Source organism: Chlorella variabilis (genome assembly GCF_000147415.1).
Source record: "Chlorella variabilis unplaced genomic scaffold CHLNCscaffold_1, whole genome shotgun sequence".
NCBI lineage: Eukaryota > Viridiplantae > Chlorophyta > Trebouxiophyceae > Chlorellales > Chlorellaceae > Chlorella > Chlorella variabilis.
The window spans coordinates 1957728-1980167 of record NW_005435087.1 but is presented as its reverse complement, the minus strand read 5'-3'; the positions used below and the strand labels follow the sequence as shown (position 1 = coordinate 1980167).

At 67.6% G+C, this 22440-nt stretch overlaps 7 protein-coding genes across 7 annotated transcripts in view; 3 read left to right on the top strand and 4 right to left on the bottom strand.

Moving 5' to 3' along the window:
• Positions 1–299: 299 nt before the first annotated feature.
• CHLNCDRAFT_17435 (hypothetical protein) lies at positions 300–1319 on the top strand (the record flags this gene model as incomplete). Its single annotated transcript, XM_005852137.1, has 5 exons — positions 300–387; positions 506–598; positions 717–789; positions 932–1071; positions 1219–1319. Coding segments are annotated over 5 exons (495 nt in total), but the record flags the coding sequence as incomplete, so codon positions are not given.
• Positions 1320–3485: 2166 nt separating this feature from the next.
• CHLNCDRAFT_59539 (hypothetical protein) lies at positions 3486–5051 on the bottom strand. The gene is made up of 5 exons (XM_005851804.1): positions 4853–5051; positions 4662–4727; positions 4427–4525; positions 4051–4158; positions 3486–3795 (listed from the first exon to the last, which is right to left on the bottom strand). The coding sequence occupies exons 1-5, from the start codon at positions 4914–4916 to the stop codon at positions 3686–3688; spliced, it is 447 nt and encodes a 148-aa protein (XP_005851866.1). The 5' UTR covers positions 4917–5051; the 3' UTR covers positions 3486–3685.
• Positions 5052–5202: 151 nt separating this feature from the next.
• CHLNCDRAFT_49587 (hypothetical protein) lies at positions 5203–6595 on the top strand (the record flags this gene model as incomplete). Its single annotated transcript, XM_005852136.1, has 5 exons — positions 5203–5525; positions 5669–5838; positions 5974–6073; positions 6269–6351; positions 6507–6595. The coding sequence occupies 5 exons, from the start codon at positions 5203–5205 to the stop codon at positions 6593–6595; spliced, it is 765 nt and encodes a 254-aa protein (XP_005852198.1).
• Positions 6596–9890: 3295 nt separating this feature from the next.
• On the bottom strand, positions 9891–11561 carry CHLNCDRAFT_133415 (hypothetical protein; the record flags this gene model as incomplete). The annotated part of the gene is made up of 6 exons (XM_005851803.1): positions 9891–9982; positions 10133–10292; positions 10495–10618; positions 10746–10882; positions 11064–11213; positions 11397–11561. The coding sequence occupies 6 exons, from the start codon at positions 11559–11561 to the stop codon at positions 9891–9893; spliced, it is 828 nt and encodes a 275-aa protein (XP_005851865.1).
• A 92-nt stretch (positions 11562–11653) lies between these two features.
• On the bottom strand, positions 11654–12427 carry CHLNCDRAFT_133414 (hypothetical protein; the record flags this gene model as incomplete). Its single annotated transcript, XM_005851802.1, has 4 exons — positions 11654–11675; positions 11878–12107; positions 12198–12281; positions 12374–12427. 4 exons carry the CDS (start codon positions 12425–12427, stop codon positions 11654–11656), a joined length of 390 nt encoding a protein of 129 aa, XP_005851864.1.
• Positions 12428–14711: 2284 nt separating this feature from the next.
• On the bottom strand, positions 14712–15807 carry CHLNCDRAFT_133412 (expressed protein; the record flags this gene model as incomplete). Its single annotated transcript, XM_005851801.1, has 3 exons — positions 14712–15062; positions 15225–15618; positions 15734–15807. The coding sequence occupies 3 exons, from the start codon at positions 15805–15807 to the stop codon at positions 14712–14714; spliced, it is 819 nt and encodes a 272-aa protein (XP_005851863.1).
• A 491-nt stretch (positions 15808–16298) lies between these two features.
• Positions 16299–22440, top strand: part of CHLNCDRAFT_133411 (hypothetical protein) — a gene marked incomplete at both ends in the record, with an annotated part of 27900 nt that continues 21758 nt past the window's right edge. Inside the window, 16 exons of the mRNA XM_005852135.1 lie at positions 16299–16514; positions 16603–16708; positions 16839–17155; positions 17301–17402; positions 17518–17762; positions 17903–18086; positions 18209–18268; positions 18405–18577; positions 18723–19338; positions 19501–19818; positions 20000–20262; positions 20394–20595; positions 20790–20957; positions 21100–21294; positions 21426–21519; positions 21670–21791. Coding sequence (XP_005852197.1) covers positions 16299–16514; positions 16603–16708; positions 16839–17155; positions 17301–17402; positions 17518–17762; positions 17903–18086; positions 18209–18268; positions 18405–18577; positions 18723–19338; positions 19501–19818; positions 20000–20262; positions 20394–20595; positions 20790–20957; positions 21100–21294; positions 21426–21519; positions 21670–21791 — 3381 coding nt within the window. The remainder of the gene's footprint in view (positions 16515–16602; positions 16709–16838; positions 17156–17300; positions 17403–17517; positions 17763–17902; positions 18087–18208; positions 18269–18404; positions 18578–18722; positions 19339–19500; positions 19819–19999; positions 20263–20393; positions 20596–20789; positions 20958–21099; positions 21295–21425; positions 21520–21669; positions 21792–22440) is intronic.

The window sequence follows — 22440 nt, the reverse complement described above, 5'->3', positions numbered from 1 at the left end:
AGGCGCCTTCTGGCAAGCCGAAAGACTCGAGCGTGCTGGACCCGGGCGTCGGGCCGGTAAGGTGGCAGGCAGGCAGGGCTGGGCACACGTGCTAGGACGATGATGCAGGCACGAGGCTGTGGTCGATGCTGTGTGGGACACCCTCATTGTGCAGGGCGCCAAGGCTTCTGAGACCAAGTCGCAGGTGCCGGGCAAGCCAGTCGGCCTGGACACACAGGTGATGCCCTGTGGTCTGCTGCCTGCTGCTGCTGCTCCATGCACTCACACAGCTCAAGCTTAGCCCGCCATTTTGAGTGCAGGTTCTGGATGTGGGGCGCGATCTCCTGCAGAGCTTCACGCCGCTGAAGGCCGTCCACGAGCATGTCTGCGCCTGGCACTTTTATGCACGTGTGTGAGCCTCCTAGCCGGCGCTGCTGGGGATTGGCAGCGGAGGAGCTTGCCTGCCCCCCCACCCCACCCACCGCTACCCGCCTGAAGCGGCGAACCCGAGATGCGCCTGCCGCAGACGACCAGGGGCGCCAGGTGGAGGCACACCACTACTGCAGCCACCCGACCGAGGAGGTCCGCCAGTGCGTGCTGTTCGACTCGGACCAGAAAGGTGCAGCGCTGCGCTGGCTGCTGCCGCGTGGAAAGCACAACATGCCAGCGTGCAGGCTGCTGGCTGTCAAAGGCTGCCAGCAAACCATCTGTGGCATGCTGCATGTTTGCCAAAGCAGGGGCGCGGCTGCTGGGTGTGGAGTACATCATCTCGGAGCGGCTGTTCAATGAGCTGCCGGAGGAGGAGAAGCGGTTCTGGCACAGCCACAGGCGAGGCAGCTGAACCCGCTCTGCTCTGGTCTGGCCTGCTCACGTTGCCGCCCCCAGCAGGGGGGCAGCGGGAGGGCCAGCAGCAGGTGTGTGCAGGCTCGCCCATTGCCCGAGCCACTTGCAGGTATGAGGTTGGCAGCGGGCTGCTGGTGGCGCCGGGGGTGCCAGGCATCGCGGAGAGGCAGGACATGCAGAAGCTGATCGGGACTTACGGCAAGGCCTGGCACATGTGGCAGGTGGACCTGGGCGACCCCCTGCCCTATGGTGCGCCTGGCTGGCACGATGGAGGTGGAAAGCAGGGGGCCTCCAGCGCCTTGCATGCACCTAGGATGTCATGCCTGTGGCTGCTGCAGCCAGAGCGTGAGTGGTGGGCATGCCGTTGCTGCTGCGCCACGCCTGCGGCTGCTGCAGGCCCGCCGCAGCTGATGATGGCTTTCACAGACGACAACCAAGTGCGGCCCGAGCTGGTGGAGGAGCGGGACAGGCGGTACGGCATGAGCACCGCAGGTGAGGCTGCGCACTGTGCACAGCAGCCGCACTCCGGCGCCCCCGCCCAGACGCAGGCACAGGCACCGCCCCTGCCTCCTGCTGGCCGCTGCCGCAGACAAGGGCCGAGAGCGGCAGGAGCTGCTGGAGTGGCCCGCCGGCGTGGACCCCGCCGCCGACCACTGGCAGAGTGGCACGGCCTGGCAGACCAGCATGGAGCAGGTGCCCTTCAAGCCCGCCCGTGGAGGCAGCACCACCACCACCCCCAGGGCCGGCCCCAGCAGCCGCGAGCCGTGATCTATGAGGCGTGCGATATGAGGCGTGTATGGGTGCAGCAGCAGCCGCGTTTTACATGCATTGCGGGCACAACTGCGCCATTCCCGGCGGCCAGCCTCAGACGGTGTAGCGCTCCTTGGCGCGGCGGTCGTCGCGCTTGGCGTCGCTGTGCGCCATGAAGCCAATCTTGGACTGGTCCGGGATCTGCAGCATCTCCTTGAGCTGCCGCCCCACATTCGTCTGCGGTCGGGCAGGCAGGCAGGGCAGGGCAGGCGGCGGTGGTGACGAGCCAGCTAGGGGCAGGGATGTGCGGATGGGCGTGCACCCCACGTGATGAGCAGCATCCGCATCCCCTCCGCTCCCGCCCTCCTCCAGGCATCGCAGCCGGCGCCGAGTGCGGCTGGGCGCCGCTGTGCTTTCCGATGCCCACCTCTGCGGCACACCTGCTGCCCCCCACCATGCAGCCCCCGCCCCTGCAGCCCCCTCCCCCTGCGCCCCCCCCCCAGCCGCGCACCTGCAGCGCCTCGTTCGCCGCAGTCTTTGTCCACACTGAGATGCGGTCCTGCTTGGGCCGCACGTTGACCACGATGCCGCAGATCTCCTCGCCGTCGTCAAACTGCTCCCCGATGCTGCCCAGCACGCCGTGCAGCCACATGGTGTCCAGCACCTGCTTGTTGGCCTTGGGCACCATGGCCGTCCACTTGCCGCCGTGCTCGCAGCGCGGGTCCTCCCACTTGGGCTCGATGCCCTCCCGGAACAGGTGCAGGTCGGAGCCGGCGGAGAGGCGCGAGGGAGGGATGATGTTGTTGTACAGGCTGCAGCAGAGGAAGGAGGGTCGGCGGGGTCAAGGCAAGGGGGACAGCCGGGAGCTGCAACAAGCAGAGGCGGGGCGCGCGGCTGCGGCGGCGGCCTGTGCTGCCGCCAACGGGAGGCGGGCAGGGGCGCGGGAGCAGCCACTCACCACCAGAAGTCCTCTACTGTGTCAAACGTGTACACGGCTCGCAGCGTCTGGCCCCAGGTCGCCTGCTTCTGCTTGCCGTTGGGGTTGTCAAACCACAGCGTCCACTTGGTCTCCAGCGGGTGCTTCTGGCTGAAGTCGGGCTCGCCTGCAGGGCGCGGCGGCGGTGCCATGGGTGAGGCGCATGCCCTCTGCAGCCCCAGGCTGCCCACAGAGCGCCCAGGCGGCCCGCTGATCGGGCGGCCCGGTGATGGCATTGCGGCGACGGGCTGCCAGGGCCGCAGCGGCGCGCCCAAGCAACTCACCATCCTGCTGCGGTTGTGTGGAAGCGGGCTCGTCCGCCATGGCTGTGGAATGCGGCGGCAGGGGCGAGGATGCGCAGCAAACTTGGAGGCTTGGGCGGTATGCAGCAGCGATTGAGGAGGAGGTTGCAGCAGATGCTAGGGGCCACAATGCGGACGCCCCTCTCGTGCCGTGTGTTTTCCACCAGGGACAGGGGCCGAGGGCGCGCTCCGCTCGCCTGGCGCCTTTGCTGTTGGCCCGCAGCCCAATTGGAGCGCGGTGCATCACGCCGGCGGTTTGCAAAAGGAAGCAGGCGCATGCGCCCCACCAGAGGGCGGCGGCGGAGGGAAGGGCAGCGGGGCGGCGCAGAGCTCGAGCCGTCGCACCGCGCAACCCAAAGAGACACGAATAGAAAATACGACAGAGAAGAAACAAGCAAGAAAAACAGTGCAAAACAAGGATTGAGTTAAGTGGGGGAAGGGGCGAGGGGGAAAGGGCGACGCCGCCGGCACAGGTAACGAAGCGGCAACCGCATCAGAACTTGACTGCCCGGCGGCCATGCATGGGTGCACGTGCGCCTTTGGTAAACCACAGATGGGAGCCAGCCAGACCAGCATATGCACCAGCCTGCACCGCCGAAGCGGCCGACGGCCTCACAGCGGGCATGTGGCCTTTGCCAGTCTGCGGAGCATTGCGCTGGCACCCCAACTTCCTTCCACTGCGCTGCCGCAAACACAGCGCCGTGGCGCAGCCGCTGCCACCGTGCCAGGCACCAGCGCACCGGTGAGCTGGCTGCCGGATGGCCGGTCGGCTGGCAAATGGCTGAGGCGCTCAGCCCGCGGAGGCTCCGGCATGGCTGCCACTCCAGGCGGCAGCTCAGTCGTCCTTCTGCGTGACGGTGATGTCCTCAGACATAGCGGGCTCAGCGCGCTCGGCATACGCTGTGTAGTAGTTCCAGCCCAGCGCCATCCACAGGCTGGAGATGCCTGCAGAGCAGCGGCAGCAGGCGGGCGGGGCGCCGGCTCAAGACGTCTGCGAGCCAGGGTGCGGCGGCGCGGCCACGAGCCAGCCGTGCCAGCTCTGAGATGCCCTCAGCTGTTGGCGCCCACCTACCACTGCACCTCAACCCTTCCCAGACCACCGCTACTTCCAGCAAGCAGCAGACTAGCATGTCGTACACTCCAGGCGCCCACCCAGGCCTGCACAACCCCACACGAGCACACGCCCATGTGCGCCCTCACCTGCCACGGCCATGGGCTGCAGCGCAAACTTGAGGCTCATGGTTTGGAACAGCACCAGCTCCATCACAAAGTGCAGCAGGGCGATCAGGAAGGAGCCCAGCGTGGCGCCTGCACCAGGGGAGGGAGCGTGCGGGCATCGGCGTGGCGGGCAGAACGTGCGCCAGGAAGAAGCAGGGAGAGGCGGGCAGCACGAGCAGCAGCACGGCAACGCAGGGCTCCACGCATGGACTGGCAGCAACGTCAGCTGCTGCACACAACACAACACAACACAACACAACACAACACAACAAAGCAGCAGCAGGATTGCGCCTGCTGCATGCAAGGCATGCAAGCCGCCCGGCCGAGCGCTGCCCCCGCTGGCCTCCCGTCGCCTCACCGTAGATGGCTGGCACGCATGGGTTTCGTGCGCAGATGAGGCACAGCATGCTTGATGTCAAGGTCCATGTCGAAAATATCCGCCCCGCTAAGTCGGTGACTGCACACGCAGCAAGGGGGGCCAAGGGCCAGGGGAGGGGCAAGAACGGCGTGGTGGGTGGCGGCACGCGCCAGTTGCAAGGCAGTCTGCGAATCTGGGGGCCCATCGGCATCAACAGCAGTGCGCCACCACCCACCTCCTTCCGGCTGCTTGGTGTACAGGTTGGTCTGGAATCGGTGTGGCGCCGCATAGCCCAGCCCCACTGCGGCGGGCAGTAGCGGCGGCGCAGCAAGGGCGATTGGAACCCTGCCCGCTCGATCACCGGCGGGCCAGCGCTCCCGCAGGCCCACCGACAGCAGTTACATCGCAGGCGCCCTCCCAGCCCACCTGAGAAGAGCCTGAGCAGCGCCACAAAGACTAGCCAGCGCCGCAGCGCTGTGACGCTGGGCATATCCCTCTGCGCGCGGGGATCGTCAGGCTACTGCCACCCTAGCCGCTGCATCAACAGAAGGGCTGTGGAGACGCTGCACTTCAAACCCCAGCCAGCTGAGAGGGTCCCACCGCTACGGGATCAGGGCCCTGCAAGCGATCCTCAATACTGAAGGTTGTCCCCTGGGGCTCAGGTATAGCTGTGCGCATGCCAGTGGGGACCAGCCTGGCAGCGCGCAATTGCGCGCAACTCATCCTGCGAGCAGGGCAATGCGCCATCCAAAGAGGCTGGGCAAACATCCGCCACGATGTTAGCGATGCAGGGGTCCTGTGTGAGACACGCTTGCGGGGTGTCGTATCACAGCCGTGCACCTCGCAGCCGCCCCCTGGTGCGCGCCGCTGCTGAAGATCAGCCACACGAGGCATCCGGGAGGCGGCGGGCTGTGCTGGCGGGCGGCGCGCTGCTGGGCGGCCTGCTGCTGCCGCGGGTCGGCGGCGGCGGCGCCGCCAGTGCTGCCGGGGCTGGCAGCACGAGCAGCATCTACGACCTGTCTGCGGCCATGGAGGAGCGGGATGTGGCGCTCTCAAAGTATCGAGGCCAGGTCGTGCTGGTGGTCAACGTCGCCTCGGCGTGACCGCTAGCAAACGTCAACTACCCCGGTCAGTACTGTGGCGCATTGCCCAGGCATGGCAATGCACTGCTTGCCTCATCAGGCTGGGCGCCCCCCTCCCGCATGCCACACACACGTGAGCGTGCGCATTTGCAGGCGCCAGGACGCTGTACGAGAAGTACAGGCGCGACGGGTTCACCATCCTGGCCTTCCCCTGCAACCAGTTCGGAGGCCAGGCCCCCGGCAGCTCCCAGGAGGAGCGCGACTTTGCCCGCAAGAAGTTTGGGCTGGATGAGCTGGAGGTGTACGACAAGATTGAGGTCAACGGGCCGGGTGGGTGGGAGCTGGGCGGGCACGGCGGCCACGTCATGGCAACCGACAGGCAAGGGCGCGAACGGCAAGCGCAGCCCTGCGCCGTAGGCCGTACGTGTGGATTGCAACCTGTGGGCGCGCCGCTGCGCCGTGCAGGCACCCACCCCATCTACCGCGTGCTGAAGCGCCAGCAGCCCATCAGCCAGCCCTCCTCCTCGCCGCCGCCCCCTGGGGAGCCCGGCCGCATCGAGTGGAAGTGAGCGTTCCTGCTCCCCCTCCCTCCATCCCACCTGTCTGCTGCTCGTCCTGCAGCTCCTTCTGGCATGCAATTCCTGCTGCTTCAAGCCGCCCCCGCGCCCTGCATGGCTGCCTTGCACGCCTGTGGCGCTCCTGTCCCTACCCCTCAACTGACGCACCCACTGCTGCCCATCCCGGTGCCCCACTCACGCAGCTACACCAAGTTCCTGGTGGACAGGGATGGCGTGGCACGCAAGCGCTTCAAGCCCGCCTTTGACCCGCTGGAGTTTGAGGCCGGTGAGGGCTCCTCTGGGGAGGGCGGGATGCAGGCCCTGGGGGCCCAGCCTTGCTTGGGTCAGCCCAGCCTTGCGTGCCGTGATGCTGCCGTCACCGGTCGCCTGGGCGCCTCGCAACACCCGTTGCCGTGTGCCTGGCGGGCTCCCCGCCTGCAGATGTGCGACTGCTGCTGGCCGGCAAGGACCCGCTGCCCAGCGAGTGCATCATGCACCCGGGGAGGATGGTCTGCAAGGTGGACATCTGAGGCCAGCGCCTTCGCCTGGGTAGCCTCCAGCCAATCCAGCGCCAGCCCCCACCGAGGAGAGCGCACCACTCCTCCCCCATTATTCAGTCGACTGGACAGCCCCGTGCTGTGAGCATGGCAGGCAGTCGTGCCTGCTCTATGACGGCGGCAGGCTAAACCGCACCTTCGGACGCCTGCCGCCCGACCCCTGCGGCCGTCGTGCTGCTGCCTGCGTCCTGGCAGCACCCGGCGGCCTGCAGGCATGCTGCCCTGCCCTGCTCACACCTTGCGCTGCCTCCGGCTTCTGATCCTTACTCTACGGCCCCCAGCTTGCACACTTTCATCCCATATGAGGTCAGAGTGGCCAGCAATCAATCAGAAGAAAGAATGTAATTACATACTCTATGTTGGCTCAAGCGGGCTGCATTGGTAGGAGTGGCACGCAGTCTAGGAACCGACGCCGCGCTTGCATCTCCAGTCGGTACAGGGCAACCAGCGGGGCAGCCACTACCAGCGCTCCCCCCTGCACAGCCAACACAACTGATTTGGAGAGAGGGGGAGGCCGGTCATTGCGTTCCAAGTCCCTAAACCCCCAGCTGGTTGCTCAGATGCTGCGGCGATGCACGATCAGGCATGCCAACCTGGACGAGAGCAGCCGCCAGGCAGACCCGTGGATGAATCGAGCCGGCATGGCAGTGGGCAGGCAGCGCCCACGAGGTGACCAGGTACAGCAGCAGCTGCAGCGGTGCTTGAACACAGAAGCGAGCCTGCGGCAAGAGGCCAGTAGCAGGCTGCCAGCTGAACTGAGGGCGGGGCCCTGAGCATGCCAGGCAGGGCAGTGGGCTGGGCTAAGCACCTGGCAGGCGAAGAAGAGGAGGAGTGGCATCACGATGCTCTGCAGCGGCGGCGTGAAGCCAACCCCCGGCAAGCGGGCTGGCGCCGTGCCGGTGCTGGCGCCGCTCAGCAGCCAGTACTGGCACCAGGCGCAGCCCAGGTATACTAGCAGCAGGGTGGTGTCTCGGTAGTGCATATATCTGCAGGCGTGGAGCGACAGGCTGGGCACGGGAGGCCTGCACAGAGCTGGGCCACTCGGCTGTGACAGCAGGCAAGCGAGCGGAAGGCAGCAGCGCACTCACGCTGCCGGGGCAGCTATCAGCAGCAGCAGGAGGGGCAGGGGCATCAAGTTGGCCGCCAGGTGTGGGGGTGGCATGTCTTGCAGAGCCCTGCCACCAGCGCTGAGCAGGAGCAGGTGGAAGGCAGCGGTGAGCCCGATGGTCAGCAGGTCCACCTGCATGCAGCAAGCGCCAGGGAAGCCTGATGAGTCGGCTCAGGGGCGGCTTCGCTGGTAACCACGAATGGTAGCAGGATGCATACACGAGCAAAGCAGCTGCTGGGGTGCTCGCAACACGCCTGCAGCAGCTGGGCGTGGTGCCAGAGCGCAAAGCGCCGCTCCAGCCGCGGGTCTGCAAAGCGCAGCAGCCGGCGCCAGCTGGCGCCCGCCTGGCCCAGCGGCGAGGCCTCGCTGCCCTCCGACTCTGCTGGGGACCGCTTCAGCAGCTCCTGCGGGGGACCTCCATGCGGCAGGCCAGCGCTGGTGCTGGGCCCTGCGGCCCCGCTGCCGGTGCTGCTGGCACTGCTGGTGCTGATGGTGGCCAGCCCCGCCTCGGCCCTGGCCCTGGCTTTGCTGGCGGACGGGCTCTCGGGAGGTGGCTGCTCAAGCTGCCTCGGCTGACGCGGAGCCTCTGGTGCACCGCTCCCTGCCCCGCCCTGCTGCGCAGCCAGCACGGCAGCCGAGGCAGGCGCCACCAAGCTGCCGCTGGCATCTGCGCTCTGCTCCGGCCGGCGCTCGCCCCCTGTCCCTGCCGCTGTAGCCTCGGCTTCCTGCCTGTCGCCTGTGGACTGCTGCACCGCCAGCAGCGCTGCTGAAGCGGAGCCTGGATCGTCTGGCGGCTCGGCCCCTGTGTCGCGGCAAGCGCCGGACACCCACCCGGCAGGCTGTGCCGCCAGTGCTGCCTGCTCCTCCCCCTCTAGGCCCTCCTCCTCAGTGTCTGTCAGCATCAGCTCGCTGCCGCTGCCCTCTCCCTCCGACTCCGACCCTAGCTGCCACCGGCCCTCGCCTTGCCACCGCTGCTGCTGCTCCTCCACGCCCAGGATCAGATTGCACTGCTCCCGCAGCGGCGCGGCAGCCTGGGCCATCCCGGGCGCCAGCGCCGCGGCCAGCGCCAGCAGCCAGCTGGCGTGCTGCACATCCAGCTGCGCGGGGGTGGGCAGGCTCAGCAGCAGCGCCCCGATGCAGCGCCCTGCCAGGGGCTGCGGCCGCTGGCCCTCGTTGCTGGTGCTGGCTGCATGGCCCGGGTACGCCGCTGCTGTGCCCGGCTCTGTGATGGGCACGCAGAAGACTGCGCCGCCCTCAAAATCGTAGCAGGCCAGCTCCCGGCTGCAGGCGAGGGCGGGCGAGAGCGGTGCTGGGCAGTCGTGGCGTGCTGGGCTGCCTGATCTGTTTTTGCGTTGTTGAGCTCAGAGGCTGGCCGCCCTGTCCAACAAGAGTGTGGAAAGTGGCTCGCGCTGCCCAACAAGAGGCTGACACTCTCTCACCTGGCCTCGCGCGTGAGGAAGACGGGTGCTCGCCGCACCATGGCCGCCCCCGCCGCCGACGCCGCGAGCGGGTGCAGCGCCAGCACCAGGCGGCCCGGGGCCAGCAGCGAGCCCACAGATGCCAGCACCTGGCTGTCTCCAGTCGGCACGATCAGCCTGTGTTGAGAGGGAGAGGCAGCAGCACGGGGCAGGGCAACCTTGGACTCTGCTGTGAAATGCGCCGAGGAGCTGTGAGGTGCCAGCTACACACACCTCAGGGCTGCCCCTTGTGGGAACAGGGTGCGAGCCAGGGCTGCCGTCTCCAGGGCCACATGGTCGTGTTCCACCGCCTGGTGCACAGCAGCGGCCAGGACCTGCAGGTGGGCTGAGGCCTGCATGCTGGTTTCTACAGGGCTGGTTTGTTGGTTTGACAACACCACGATCTCGAGATCTCCCATTCAGATCTTGGCTGTTCCTGGAATCGTAGCTGACACGTGTGCAGCTGCTCCCCGGCAGCGGGTGGTCCTACGCGAAGATTTCAGATCAATGCAATACAGAATACGAGATTTCAACACAAGAAAGGAGCACCAAAGTCAGCAGCTTAAATGCAGCGAAAAGGGAGAAGGTACCAGGTCAAAGGGGTAACAGGTAACAACAGGTGTCACACCTGTTACGGTGAAGCAGTCATCTAGGGGCACGCGTCGCGCCGTGCAGCGAGTGGTCGAGCGCGGTAGGGCGGGCGTCACACAACAGAGTATGCGGGTCCCCCCAGCAGCGGCGCCGACAGCGAGTCGCTGCTGGCGTTGCTCCTGGCCCTCGACCAGAAGGGCCCGTCTGCGGGCGGGGCAGGACATGCGCATGGCGGCCTCACGACCCCACCCGCTCCGCAGCGATGCATCAGCCCAGCATGCTTGCGTCACCAAGCCACGCACCGCACTCCACTCCCACCACCAATACGCGCACACGCGCACCGCACACCCCCACCTGGCTGCAGCAGCTCCTGCGGCAGCGGCGGCGCCGAGGGGACGTTGATGGCCTCCACACCGCTGGCCACCACCGAGGGGCTCCAGAAGGGAGGCACCTCCCTGTAGAAGGGCTCCTCGGTCGTGGGGATGGGCTGCGGGGCGGCCACGATGATGGGCACCTGAGGGGCGGGGGGCGGGCGGAGGAGGCGGGCGGGCACACAGGGGTGCAGGCGGGTGGCGGGGAGAGATGATGGGATCGTAACCGGGAGGTGGTGTGGAGTGCACCCCCTCCCTCCCACCCACACCCAGACCACCACCATGTCGGCGCAACCGCACAGCGCAGCCGGCCGCCAGCAGCCCAAGCAGCCAGCCGCGCCCCACCTTCATCTTCAGCTCCCGCACCATGCCCGAGAACTTGAGGGAGACCTTGACAAAGTAGTCGCAGGTGATGAGGGAGCCGCGCATGCTGGGCGGCAGCGCCGACGGCAGCCGCAGCGCCAGCCGCCTGCGCACACGGGGCAGCAGCACAGCGTGATTGGCCAGCCCAGCGCAGCCCGCCAGGCAGGTGAGTGCGCCAGCAAGAGAACAAAGCTGAAGGGTCATCACAAACAGAGCAACACCCCGGCCCCCACCTGGCCAGCCCGCCCTGCAGCATGGTGAAGGGCTGCAGGCCTGGATGGTCTGCCTTGCTGTGCTCCCTGTGCCAGCGGCGGCGGCTGTTGTGGCGGCCCACCATGTCTCGCCCCTCTGCCTCCTGCTTCAGGCACACCTGCATGCGGCAGCGGCATGAGGCCAGGTGAGCCCAGCAAAGCGCTGGCAGGTGCCCAGCATGACCGCCCGATTCTGCCGTGCACAGCCAGGCGCTCCCCGTGCTGGCAACTCGACTGAATGGGCGCCCCTGGCCGACCAAGCAGCAGCCGCCGCTCTACTTCCACCCCCCGCCAGCCCACCTCGATCTTGCGCACCGCCTGCTTGGAGCGGTTGTCCACCTCCACCACCACCTGCACCTCCTCCCCAGGCTGCGCCTTGTCCCGCTCCAGCCGCACGTGCGCCGAGATGGTGCCCTGGCCAAAGCAGCAGCAGCTGGTCAGCGCCTTCTCCTGCAACCATGGGCGGCACAGCAGCTGATGATGCTGAGCGACAGGCAGCAAAGCATGGCATCAGGGGCGTGCATGTGCCGGACCAGCGCCTGGGCTGCGTCAGCGCTGACGCCAGCCCAGCCATGCAGCCGGCGCGTTCACGGGCCGGCTCCCGCATCGGCGCCAGCGGCCCCAGCGGCGCACCACCGACTGGTCGACGATGCTGGGCGGCACGGTCAGCCGCTGGTGCACGACGAGCTGCTGGCTGTTGCGGATGGCCGAAGTGAACGTGCCGGGCGTGTGGAAGGTGAGGTTGACCGAGTCTGCGGTCGACAGCAGCACAAGCACACAGGTCAAGGTGTGCTCCATAGGAAGTGGTGTGTCCAGCCAGACCCGAAGCAGTTTGTTTTTGCAAACAACATCGTACGATGCAGTCAAAGAAGGGCCTGGCTGGCAAGCTGCTACTCACAGGTCACCTCCGCCCTGCAGCAACAGCAGGCCGAGAGGCAGTCGGGAAAAGCACAAATTTGTTGGAAGCAGCAGCCGGCTATGCTCCCTTGGAGCTGGGGGTGCAAGCTACGGCTGCTTCCGGTTGCTGGCACACACACAGATGCCACAGGGGAGAGACGCAGCGGTGGGCCTGCCACAGCCACATGGCCACCCATGCATAGCCGTGCACACTCACCCCTCGGAGGCCGATCCGACCTTGAAGGAGGAGGGCAGGCCCTGCGGCAGGCCAAACGCCACCTGCCACTGGTACTGCCCCGGCTCCAGATCACTCCTGAGCAGCGCCAGCGGGTGCGTCACATTGAGCAGCTGCACCATGCCGCCGTGGTGCTCCGTGTGCGTCCTGCGGTGGCTGCCCGTGCCGGTCTCATGCGTCTCCGTCCAGTACGTGCGCTCGTGGCCTTGCAGCTGCAGGGCAGGGCAGCAGGCGCTGGTCATGCAAGAGCGTTGTTTTTTCCCGCTGCCTCCCAACTTCCGCCTGAAAGGTCATGCCCGCACCTGGCAATCGATGCTCGTGATAGTAACAGGCTTCACGATGTTCAAGCACACCAACCCCTGCACAAACTCGCCATCATGATACACCTGCGGCAGAGTAGGTGGCGGCAGAGTGGCGGCGGCAGAGTGGGCGGCGACAGAAACGGGGCCGCCCCCTGGGCGCTGCTCTGTCTGCGCACCGGCTTGTCAGTCTGCAGCCACACGGAGTTGCTTTTCGAGAAACCGGCGCCCATCCGGCGGTCCCTTGTAAACGTCCCGCAAGCACTCCGCTTTCAGCGCTCGGGGCAGCGCGTTGGGAAGTTTGATCGCCAGTCAGTCCAATCAAATCGGTAGTGAAGGAAGCGCCCTCCCAACAAAGACCAACGTTTGCAGCCCAGGGTCATGGCGCGCGGGGGGCTGAGCTGGCACTCGCCGCCAAACACCTGGGGCGGGCCAGCGAAGCCCTCTTCCACGAGCGGTGAGTCCGGTCCCAGCCGCCTGCGAGCCGAGGGCGTTTCCAGCGCCGCATGTCTGCTCCAGCATGCTGCTTGCTTGCTGCCTGTGGCTCAAACCGGCCGCCAAGTGCATGTGTGCAGGATAATTGGCGTCCAGAGGCAGCCAGGATGCCGTTCGTCAGGCAGGTCTCTATTGGGCGCGTGGCGCTCGTGCAATACCCAGAGGCGGAGGCCGGCAAGCTGGTGGTGATTAGCGACATCGTCTCTGCCAACGCGGTGAGTGCGGCCAAGCGGGAGCATCATGCCAGGCCCAAGCCGGCTCTGCAGGGCGCTCAGCAGCAGGAGAGAACAGCAGCAGGGCGGGCACCGCGCTTTTGAGCGCCTGGGCGCCGCCAGTAGCCCAGTGCAGCAGGGGGGCGGCCGGGTGGGCGGCGGAGCGGCAGGCGGGGGTGGAGCGTCTGCTGCCCTGCGGCTTGGCTGTCAGACTTTGCCGCGGGCAGGGGAGTGAGGCTGGAATGCAAGGGCAGCAGGGGAATCGCAGCGCATGAGCGCAGCCGACAGACCGGCACCTGGGGCATGCACACAGCCAGCAGCAGGAGCAGCGGCGCAGGCACGCCAGCCAACGCGCATCCCAGCTGTGGCTGCGCCTCGTGCCGCCCAGCTGCCCCGCTGCTGCCCGTTGCCGCGGCCGCGCTGAAAACCCTGCTGCCGCCTACGTTGCCTCTCGCGTGCCCCGCCCCTGCCCACGCGCAGGCGCTGGTCGACTTCCCCGGCCAGACGCGCCGCGTCATCAGCTTCAAGCGGCTGGCACTCACCGACTTCACCGTCGACATCCCGCGCCTGGCCAAGAAGTCGGTGCTGAAGAAAGCGGTGGATGAGGCTGGTGAGTGACGAGCAGAGCTGGGCTGGAGCCCGCGGCGGGCCTTGCCGTGCTATGCCGCGCGCTGCAGCGGCAAGCCCCTACGGGTCTGCAACTTGTGGCAGCGGGTGGGAGCTGCCGGGCTCGCAGCAGCCAGCGGCAGCAACCAGCAGCAGCAGCAGCGAGGCTGCAGCACATGATGGCAGCCATAGTAGCAGCCGGCCGCCAGCAGCCAGGCAGTACTTCCGTAGATGCAGCTTGGCTGAAAGTGGGGCACGGGGCAGCGCATGATGGGAGGGTTGCCAGCAGCTGCGGGATGGTCGTGGCAGATGGACCGGGGGCTGGGGAGGGATGCTGGCGGTGCAGCCCGACCGAAACGGCCGACTGCGCCTCGGCAGGGACCTGCAGCTGTGCGGGATCTGTTGTATTGGAGTCCAGTAGCCAGCGCACCGTCGGGCAGCGTGCGGCAGCCTGGCATGCGGCCACCATGCCCGCACGACTCGCACGTGGAGCGGTGCACGCTCAGCGGAGCAGCAGCAGCCAAAGCCACAGCCCAGCCCAGCAGCCTGCGGCATCATGCACCTGCACCTCCCTTTGCGGCCCGCCACATCCCCGCTGGCCGCTGACGGGCGCGTGCCGCACCGCCGCGCTCCCCGCCCCCCCCGTGCAGGCGTGGAGGCCAAGTTTGCCAAGAGCGCGTGGGGCCAGAAGCTGCAGAAGCGCGTGGACAAGGCTGCCATGACCGACTTTGACCGCTACAAGGCGGCGGTGGCCAAGATGAAGCGCAGCGCGCAGCTGCGCCGCGCCTTCAACGCGCTCAAGAAGAGCGCCAAGTGAGCGGCCGCGGCGCGCATGCAGCAGCGCCCGCACCGCGCACTTCTAGTGTGGCGCACCCCGGTGTGTAACACATCGCCTTGCAGCGAGCTGCGAGGCCACCTGGGGTTTTGGCGGGGGCGGGGACCTGCCGGAGAGCGGGGACCTGCAGTTACATGTGCCGCTCGTGCCGGCAGCAGCCCTGAGGAGTCGGAATGGCCGGCATGGATAGTATGCCCAGTTTGGAGCAGCTAGGGAGGAATGAGATTAGCGACAATTCAAAGGCCGGCGGCAGCCTGGCTGGTGGGGGTACGAGCAGGGGGAGCACGGGAGGGAGCCGGGTTCAGGCAAAGGCGAGGGAAGCGGGAGCGGAAGGAGGCGGGCGCAGCCGTGCGCCGCGCGAGCGCGACATCACGCTGGCGGCGGCGGCCCCGCGCGCACCATGCCCGCCAGCGCCGCCAGCTGGTTTGCCACGTCCTGCAGGCCATTGCGGATGTGCAGGTCGGCGCCGCGCAGCTGCTCGCGGTGCGCCTGCACCAGCTGCGCCGCCTTGCACGCCAGGCTGGCCAGCTCCGCCTCCAGCGGCGCCTGCGGCGGCGGCGAGCCGCTGGCGGGCAGCAGGCTGCGGTGGCGCGGCGCCCGCCCCGCCGCCCCCGTCCACACGCTCTCCGCGCGCGCGTGCGGGCTGCCAAAGAAGCTGGTGCGGAAGGCAGCGGGGCGCAGCACGGTGGTGCGGCTGGGCAGCGGCAATGGAGGCGCGTCCTGCAGGGCGGCGGGGGCGAGCGGGTTGCATGAGGAGCGGAAGGCAGGGCGCGCTGCACCCTCGCCTGGCTGCCTGTCCGTGCCGCTGGCGAGGGGATGTGGAGGGGGTGGGCGGTGAGCGAGAAACAGGCCAAGGGCGCGCAATGCGGGCGGCGCACCCACCCGCATCGGCTGGTCCCCGCCCGCCCTGGGGGCCCAGGGGCAGAACAGCTCGTCCAGACCATGCTGGCTGTGTGGGGAGTCGGAGAGCAGGGAGGGCAGGTCGTCCCATTCAGGCTCGGACTCGGTGTCAGAGGCCGGCGCCAGCGGCGGCGGCGATGACGGCGGCTGCGCGGCCACCAGCTGGCGGAAGGCGGAGACGGGGGGCGGCGGCGGCGCGTGCGGGCGCGGCGCCGGCAGCCGTGGCATCGCCGCCAAGGACGGCATGGGCAGATCCAGGCTGGGGGGCGCCGCGGCGTAGGCCAGCGGCGCGGTGGCGGCGCGTGCGGCCAGCAGCAGGGAAGACAGGCTGCGAAGGCTGGAGTCGGCCGCCAGAGACGCCTCGTTCAGCGCGGCCCTGCATGGCAAGGGCACACAAGGGGAGATGTTCAAGTCGCTTGCAAACCAAAAGCTGCACACGACCGCGGGCACGGGCAGTGGCCGCCGCCGCCACCAGAAAAAGCCGTGCTCACCGGGCGGCGCTGGCCTCCGCCAAGCTGTTTGTGCTGGCCTGGGCAGGCTCGGGACGCAGGATTGGGACGCCCATGGGGCAGCCAGTGGCCGGGGCGAGCGCCTGGGAGGCTGAGCTGCGCGCGGCAGCAGCAGCGCCTGCTGGGGGCTGGCGGTGAGCCTGCCGGACGTTGCCGTGGGTGCCGAGGAAGAGGAGCGGCCCTGGGATCGGAGGAGTGGACAGTGGTGACAGATGTGGTGGACTGTGGACCGCCTGGGGAATTCAGGACCGGCCTGGACACAAATGGCGAAGTCGGAAGGCAGGCACGGAGAGAGTTTCAAGGGTCTCGTTGTTGTGCCAGCTGGACAGCAGAACCCTGTGCTGCTCCAAACCTGCTCGCAGATTTGCAATTCCATCCGCCACCGCACGTTTGACACTGCTCGGCTGCTGCTAGGGAGCCTGGGGGTCCACAGCGGCCCAGCACCGAAACCAGTCAACTCGTGGAAACGCCCCAAACGCCGCTCTAGCACGCCAGGAAGCTCCCCAGGGCCGCAGCAGCCCCCAATTTTGCTGCCGCGCCCGGTCCAATGCTCTGCTGGGTGGCCTGCAGCGGCGGGAGCGGCCCGGGCGCCAGCCCCGCCGGGCCCCTACCCCGCTGCGGCCACACCTTCACCACGCTAGCCAACGGCGATGTCCACGTGCTGTTTGGCGGCGCCGGCCGCGGGACGGGCACCAAGGCCACCTACCTCGCTGATGCACACGTCGCCCGCGTGGCAGCAGATGGCAGCGTCACATGGCAGGCGGTGGCAACAGAGGGCGCCGCGCCCGCGCCGCGCGCTCGACACAGTGGCGCTGGACAGCAGGCGCCTGCTGGTGTGGGGCGGCCTGGAGCACAAGGTCCGCTTCAACGACTGCTGGATCCTAGACGTCTCGGCCCAGCGCTGGGCGCTGGCCGAGGTGGCGGGCAGCCCGCCCACGCCACGCGCCCACCACACAGGTGCGTCAGTGGGATGGGGCTGCAGTGAGAATGAGAGGGGCAGGGCAATGGCTGCGCCGCGCATTGGGCAGGAAGCACCTGCTGCTCCATCCCTGCTCCCAACCACCCCCCAACTGCCACTGTCTCGCAGCATCCAAGCTGGGCGACAAAGTCTTCTTTTTTGGAGGCTACGGCGGCGGTGGCGCCGATCTGGGCGACCTCTGGGTGCTGCACCTCGGAGGCGGGGGCCTGCGGTGGGAGGAGGTGTCGGCGTCGGGGCCTGCACCTCCGCCGCGCTTCGACCACACCGCCACGCTTGTTGCCACCGCCGCCAACAGCCCCTCCCCAGACAAGCTGCTCATCCTGGGCGGCAGGGACAGCACCCAGAACTTCACCGACGCTCATGTGCTGGACCTGGAGAGCATGGCATGGGAGCAGGCGCATGGCATGCCCGCGCTGGGGGGCGAGGTGGGCGTGCAGTGGGGTGTCGCTGGGGCTTGCTGGCTGGCCATGGCGCTGCAGCCAGTGCTGATGAGGCAGCAGACCTGCAAGCTTTGCTGCCGCTGCGGACGCAAAAGTTGATGGGCGTCGCGCCGCTCCTTTGGCCCTGCAGATCTGCAACCACCTGTGCTCCAGTGTGGAGAGCGTGCCCTACCACAAGGTTTTTGCGGGCTTTGGCAAGTGCGACACGCTGCAGTACGGCAACACGATGCAGGTGGGCGGCGGCGTGCAAGGGCCTTCATGAGATTGCCAGAACTGGCATGCCTCCCGACAAACTGATCCCCTGAAACCAACATTGTGAGCAGGTGCTTGATGCTGGCGCCAAGCAGTGGAGCGTGCCTGAGACGGCGGGGCCAGAGCTGCCCCTCGGCCGGGAGGAGACGGCGTGGGTGTGGGATGCCAAGTCTTTCTCTCTGGTGCTCTTTGGCGGGTGGGCCAACCGTTGGCTGGGCGACACCTGGCGTGCCGACGTCAGCACCATCATCGGCCCCGGCTACGCCTGCCTGGGCATCGCCCCCGCCATCGGCCCCGTGGCAGGAGGCACAGAGGTGACCATCACAGGGCTGCGCTTCAGGTGAGGTCGGGGGAGGCTGAGGCAGGGTTCAGACAGGCGCGGCGGGATCGCGTGTTGCCGGGTGTGTGCTACCCATTCCCCGGCTTGCAGCAGTTTGACACAGCGTTGACCGGGCTTGCCTGGGCTGCTGCTGCTTGCAGGGACGGCCAGATCAGGGTGAAGCTCATCTCGCCACGTGGCGAAAACATAGTAGAGGGCACATTTGTCAGCAGGGAGGCGGTGCGCTTCAAGACGCCGGCCCATGAGCAGCACGGCGCGCTGCTCTGTAACGTGTACGTCAGCATTGGCTCAGACAACTGGACAGTCAACCAGCTCAAGTTCCAGGTGGGGGAGGGCATACACGCATGGCTACAAGCAGCAGCCAGTGTGGGCTGTGCAGGCTGGGCATAGCCACACACACACCGCATCCCCAGAAACACACCGCATCCCATGCTCTCCTGCCGCAGTACTTTTCCAACATGCTGCCATCTGCCAGCTTGGCGTACGGCCCTGGCGTGCTGCCACAGGTGCGCTGCATGGCACAGGGAGCCGCCAGCGCTCGGCTCCCCGGTGGCTCACCCCCATGCAGCTCTTGTCAGTCCTGGTCACGACTGGTCCGCATGCCCAACCATCCCCTCTGCCGCGCCTCTGCTGTTCCTGCAGGTGCACTGCGGCATCGAGATGCCTTTCCTGCTGGTGTCTAAGGACACGACCAACCACAAGCGCACCTCCGGCGGCGACGGTTTTGAGATCGCCGTGGAGAGCGAGTCGGGCGCGGTGGTGGGCTCCTCGCGCATCGTGGACCGTGGCACCGGCACCTACGAGTGCTTTTACAGGTCAGGCTGGGCTCTTGGAAGGGCTAGGGGCGAGGCAGCAGAGGAAGAGAGCTGCCTGACTAGACAGGCCCTTCCTTGCTCCGTCTGCCACCAGCAGCCACAGGTCGGCTTGATCTGCTCATCAGCTAGCCGCCCTTCGCTGCAGGGCACCGGCGCCGGGTCGCTACAAGATTCACGTGCGCGGCGCTGGGACGGGCGGCGAGGGCGGCATGGCCCACATTCGCGGCAGCCCCTTCAGCGTGGAGGCCGCTGACCCCTGGCAGCAGCGGGGGCTGGTGGGGGTGGCCCCCGCCAAGCGCGCCGCCGCCACCCTGTCCTCTGTTGGCACCGACCTTGTGCTGTTTGGCGGGGACAAGTCGCTGGCGGCCGTGTGCCACGCACCCGGCGGCGAGGAGCCCTGGCAGTGGTTCCCCACCAGCGAGGCTGACCGCGCCACTGCCCGCAAGGGCCATGCAGCGGCGGGCGTGGCGGGCACCAAGCAGCTGGTGGTGTGTGGCGGTCAGGCGCTGGAGGGAGAGCCTGCAGACCTGGCAGATGTGCGGCTGCTGGTGAGCAACGGCAGCAGCTTTGCAGGCACCAGCTGGCACTGGCAGCCCGCTAGCGCAGCGGTCCAGCTGCACCAGTGGACAGATGGCACAGAGGTGCCCACAGAGCGCAACTCCCACTGTGCCGTGGCATTTGGCAGCACGCTGCTGGTCTTTGGCGGCGAGCACCAGGGGCAGCTGCTGCAGGAGCTGTGCCTGCTGGACTTGTCTAGCAAGGTGGGTGCGGAGCAGCTGCTGCTGTGCGCGTTTTGCATGGTCTGCTGCACACCACCAGCCCTCCCCTTTCCATGTATCTCACCATGCTGCGTCCTGCTGTGCACGGCCCAGCTTTGCTGGGTGGAGCCAGCGGTGGAAGGCACGCTGCCGTCCGCCCGCAAGGGAGCTGCTGCAGCCGCCGCCGGCGACGGCTTTGTGGCGATCTTTGGCGGCTGTGCCTCCAATGAGCAGGGAGAGGACGTGCTGCTCAATGACCTGCACCTAGTGCAGGTGGAAAGCCTGTCTCGCGTGCGCTGCGGGCAGCAGGAGGCCTCGGGCGCGGCGCCGCCGCCGCGGGCAGGCGCCATTCTGCAGGAGTATGGCAGCGGCAGGCTGCTGCTGTACGGCGGGACTGGCGCGGGCGGCAGGCCCCTGGGCGATGCCTGGGTGCTGGATGTGGCCGCCCAGACATGGGAGTGCCTGTATGATGGAGAGCCACAGGTTTGTTGGGTGGGGATGTCGGGGAGCGTGGAGGTGGGATGAGGTGTTGGGAAGGCAGAACCAGATCACCGGCTGCCGAGCATGCTGTGTGGAGGCTGCTTTGCACAGTGTGGTGTCTGTAGCCTCCTGCTGCTGCTGCTGCTGCTGAGATGGGTCCCTTCACCGCCCGCCCCTGCCGCAGACCCCGCTGGTGGCCCTGCACGGCGGCCAGCTGGTGAGCCTGGCCTCTGCCCCTGGCAGCAGCCGCCTGGACGTGGTGCGCAGCCTCAACCTGGAGCATGCCGCCGAGTCGGTGTCCTTCCTCGCCAAGATGCGCCCCGAGGTGGCCTCTGCCGCCAAGGACCTGGAGGCCTGGGTGGCCAAGCAGCAGACGGGGCTGGACCTGGCGGCCAAGGCCGACAGCACAGAGACGCTGCTCAAGGCAGGCTGCCGGCTGCCTGGGTGGTGTGCGGCAGAGCTTGCCACCTGCCTCCCCCAGCATGCTTGCAGATGAGAGTTGCACAGGCTGCTGCACTCGGCGCATGGGCTGCGTGACAGGGCGTCCTTGCACCTCCCACGCCTCACTGCACCCCCAGCTGGCTCCCCTCCCCTCAGGTGATGGACGCACTGTACCTGGTGCGCTCAAAGCGGCGCGACACAGACCTGCTGTTTGACCAGCTCAAGGAGAGCTGCCAGCTGCTGGCGGGGGAGCACCGCGTCAAGGACGCCGCCCGCACCGACAGGCAGCTGGACGACCTGCGGCACCGGTGGGAGGCGGTGAAGAAGGCGGCGCCGCAGGTGGCCCTGCTGCTGCTGCCCGTGCCGCTGGCAGCCCTGCCCCTGCCCCTGCTGATGGATGCCTGGGGTGCCCCCTTTGACAGCGGGCTGTGTCAACCACATGCATGCATGCCGTATGGCTCTGCATGGGCAGCCTGCCTGTGCGACAGATGGGTAGCGGCAGCTTCACGGCTGCCTGTCGCCCTGCCTTGCAGGTGCGCGCCTCCATCAAGGCCGCCCAGGAGGCCGAGTGCGAGCGGGTCAAGGCCGACATGGAGCGGTTCAGCGCCGCCGTGGCGCAGTACGTGGGCAGCATCTACTCCAAGCGCGCCTTCTTCGCCTGGGCCACCGGCGTGGAGGCCGCCTTTTCTGACATCGAAAAGGTGAATGAAGGGGGGCAGCTGGACCGGGAAAGGAGGGCAGCTGGGAGGGTTTTTGCTGCCTGCACACGCTCCTGCCTGCCCACAATAATGCAAGTATTTCACATATTCTATCATTTCACGGCCCCTATCGAACGGCTTGCAGACCTTCAAGGACCTGGAGGCCATGCACGCGGAGCACAGCCGGCTGCACACGCTGGGCAAGCTGTTTGACTGCTCCCAGCTGCTAGAGGCGGCCGCAGCCAGCATCAAGGCAACCGACGAAGAGCTGGCGGCGCTGCGCGCGCTGTGGCAGCAGGCGGCGGCGGCTGAGAAGAAGCTGGGCGACTGGAACCAGACGGTGGGGCAGCCCGTGATGCGCTGGCGGCTGCTGCCTGCTGCCATGCAACATCCATCCTGCACTCACCTGTCAACTGACTTGTCATTCACCCGCGGATGCGGGCCTGCTGGTCTCCCGCCCCGCCCCCGCAGCTGTTCTCCGCCGTGGATGTTGCTGCGCTGGAGGAGGGCGCAAAGGCGCTGGTGAAGGAGGTCAAGGCGCTGCCTGCGGCGGTCAGGGAGCAAGGTGCGCTGGCAGAAGTGTGCGGGGTGGAAGCCTCAGGGGAGGCGCCGCCGCTGCCGCGCACTCATTGTTCCACGCGTGCTGCCTCTCAGTGCCCCTCGCCGTGCCTCAAACCGGTCATCTTTCCGCCTGGCCTGCCCTGCCCGGCTGCAGACTGCTTCCGGGGCCTGGAGGTGTTGGTCAAGAACTACCTGGCCTCTGTGCCGCTCATCGGCGACCTGCGCAGCCCCGCCATGCGCCCCCGCCACTGGCAGGCGCTGCAGGAGGCCACAAAGGTGGGCGGGCATTGCAGCAAGGGCAGGCATGCCTGCCAAGCTTGGGCTGCTGCTCCCCTGCCTCTGGCATTCCCTCCCCAACACACAGTCGAACCAACGCACACACCACTTGCTTGCTTGCTTGTGTGGGCTTAAAGTCTGGTAAAGCAAGAACTAGCTTGCAACATAGACTCCCCGCCGAAACGGGACGGGAACCGGGCGAAAGCAGAGAAAGCAATAAAACAGGGGTGGAGCAAGGCGACATGCAACGCAAGCAGCTGACAGGGCACGCATCGAAACGTGTGTATGACTGGCAAAGTGGCATGGCGCATTGGGGAGAAACGCAACGGTACGGGAGCATGGGCTGGCCAAACGGCAGTGCGGAACGCTAGGTCACTAGAAAAGCAGGGAAAGGCGCACTATGTATGCAATGAGGGCAGCCCCGGCTCGGGGCCGTTGAGAAAGCAGTGGGCGGGAGGGGGGAGGCCCCGGTGTGGGCGGGCCCCATCGAGGGGGGATGGGGCGCGCAAGCGGCCAGATGGGGCGGGGCGCGGGCGGCAGTGGAGTCCTGCGGCTGGGTGGGATATAGGGCAATGAGCGTTGAGCAGTGTGCGATGAGCAATGAGCAATGAGCAGTGAGCAGCCCCTCCCTAAACAAAGTGAAGCGCAG

Coding starts and splice junctions, on each gene's coding strand:
- CHLNCDRAFT_59539 (XM_005851804.1), bottom strand. CDS start 4,916: ATGCCCAGCGTCACAGCGCTGCGGCGCTGGCTAGTCTTTGTGGCGCTG. Junction 4,728..4,852: donor GCTGCTCAGGCTCTTCTCAG/GTGGGCTGGGAG, acceptor TGCCCGCCGCAG/TGGGGCTGGGCTATGCGGCG. Junction 4,159..4,426: donor ATGCGTGCCAGCCATCTACG/GTGAGGCGACGG, acceptor CCCCTGGTGCAG/GCGCCACGCTGGGCTCCTTC.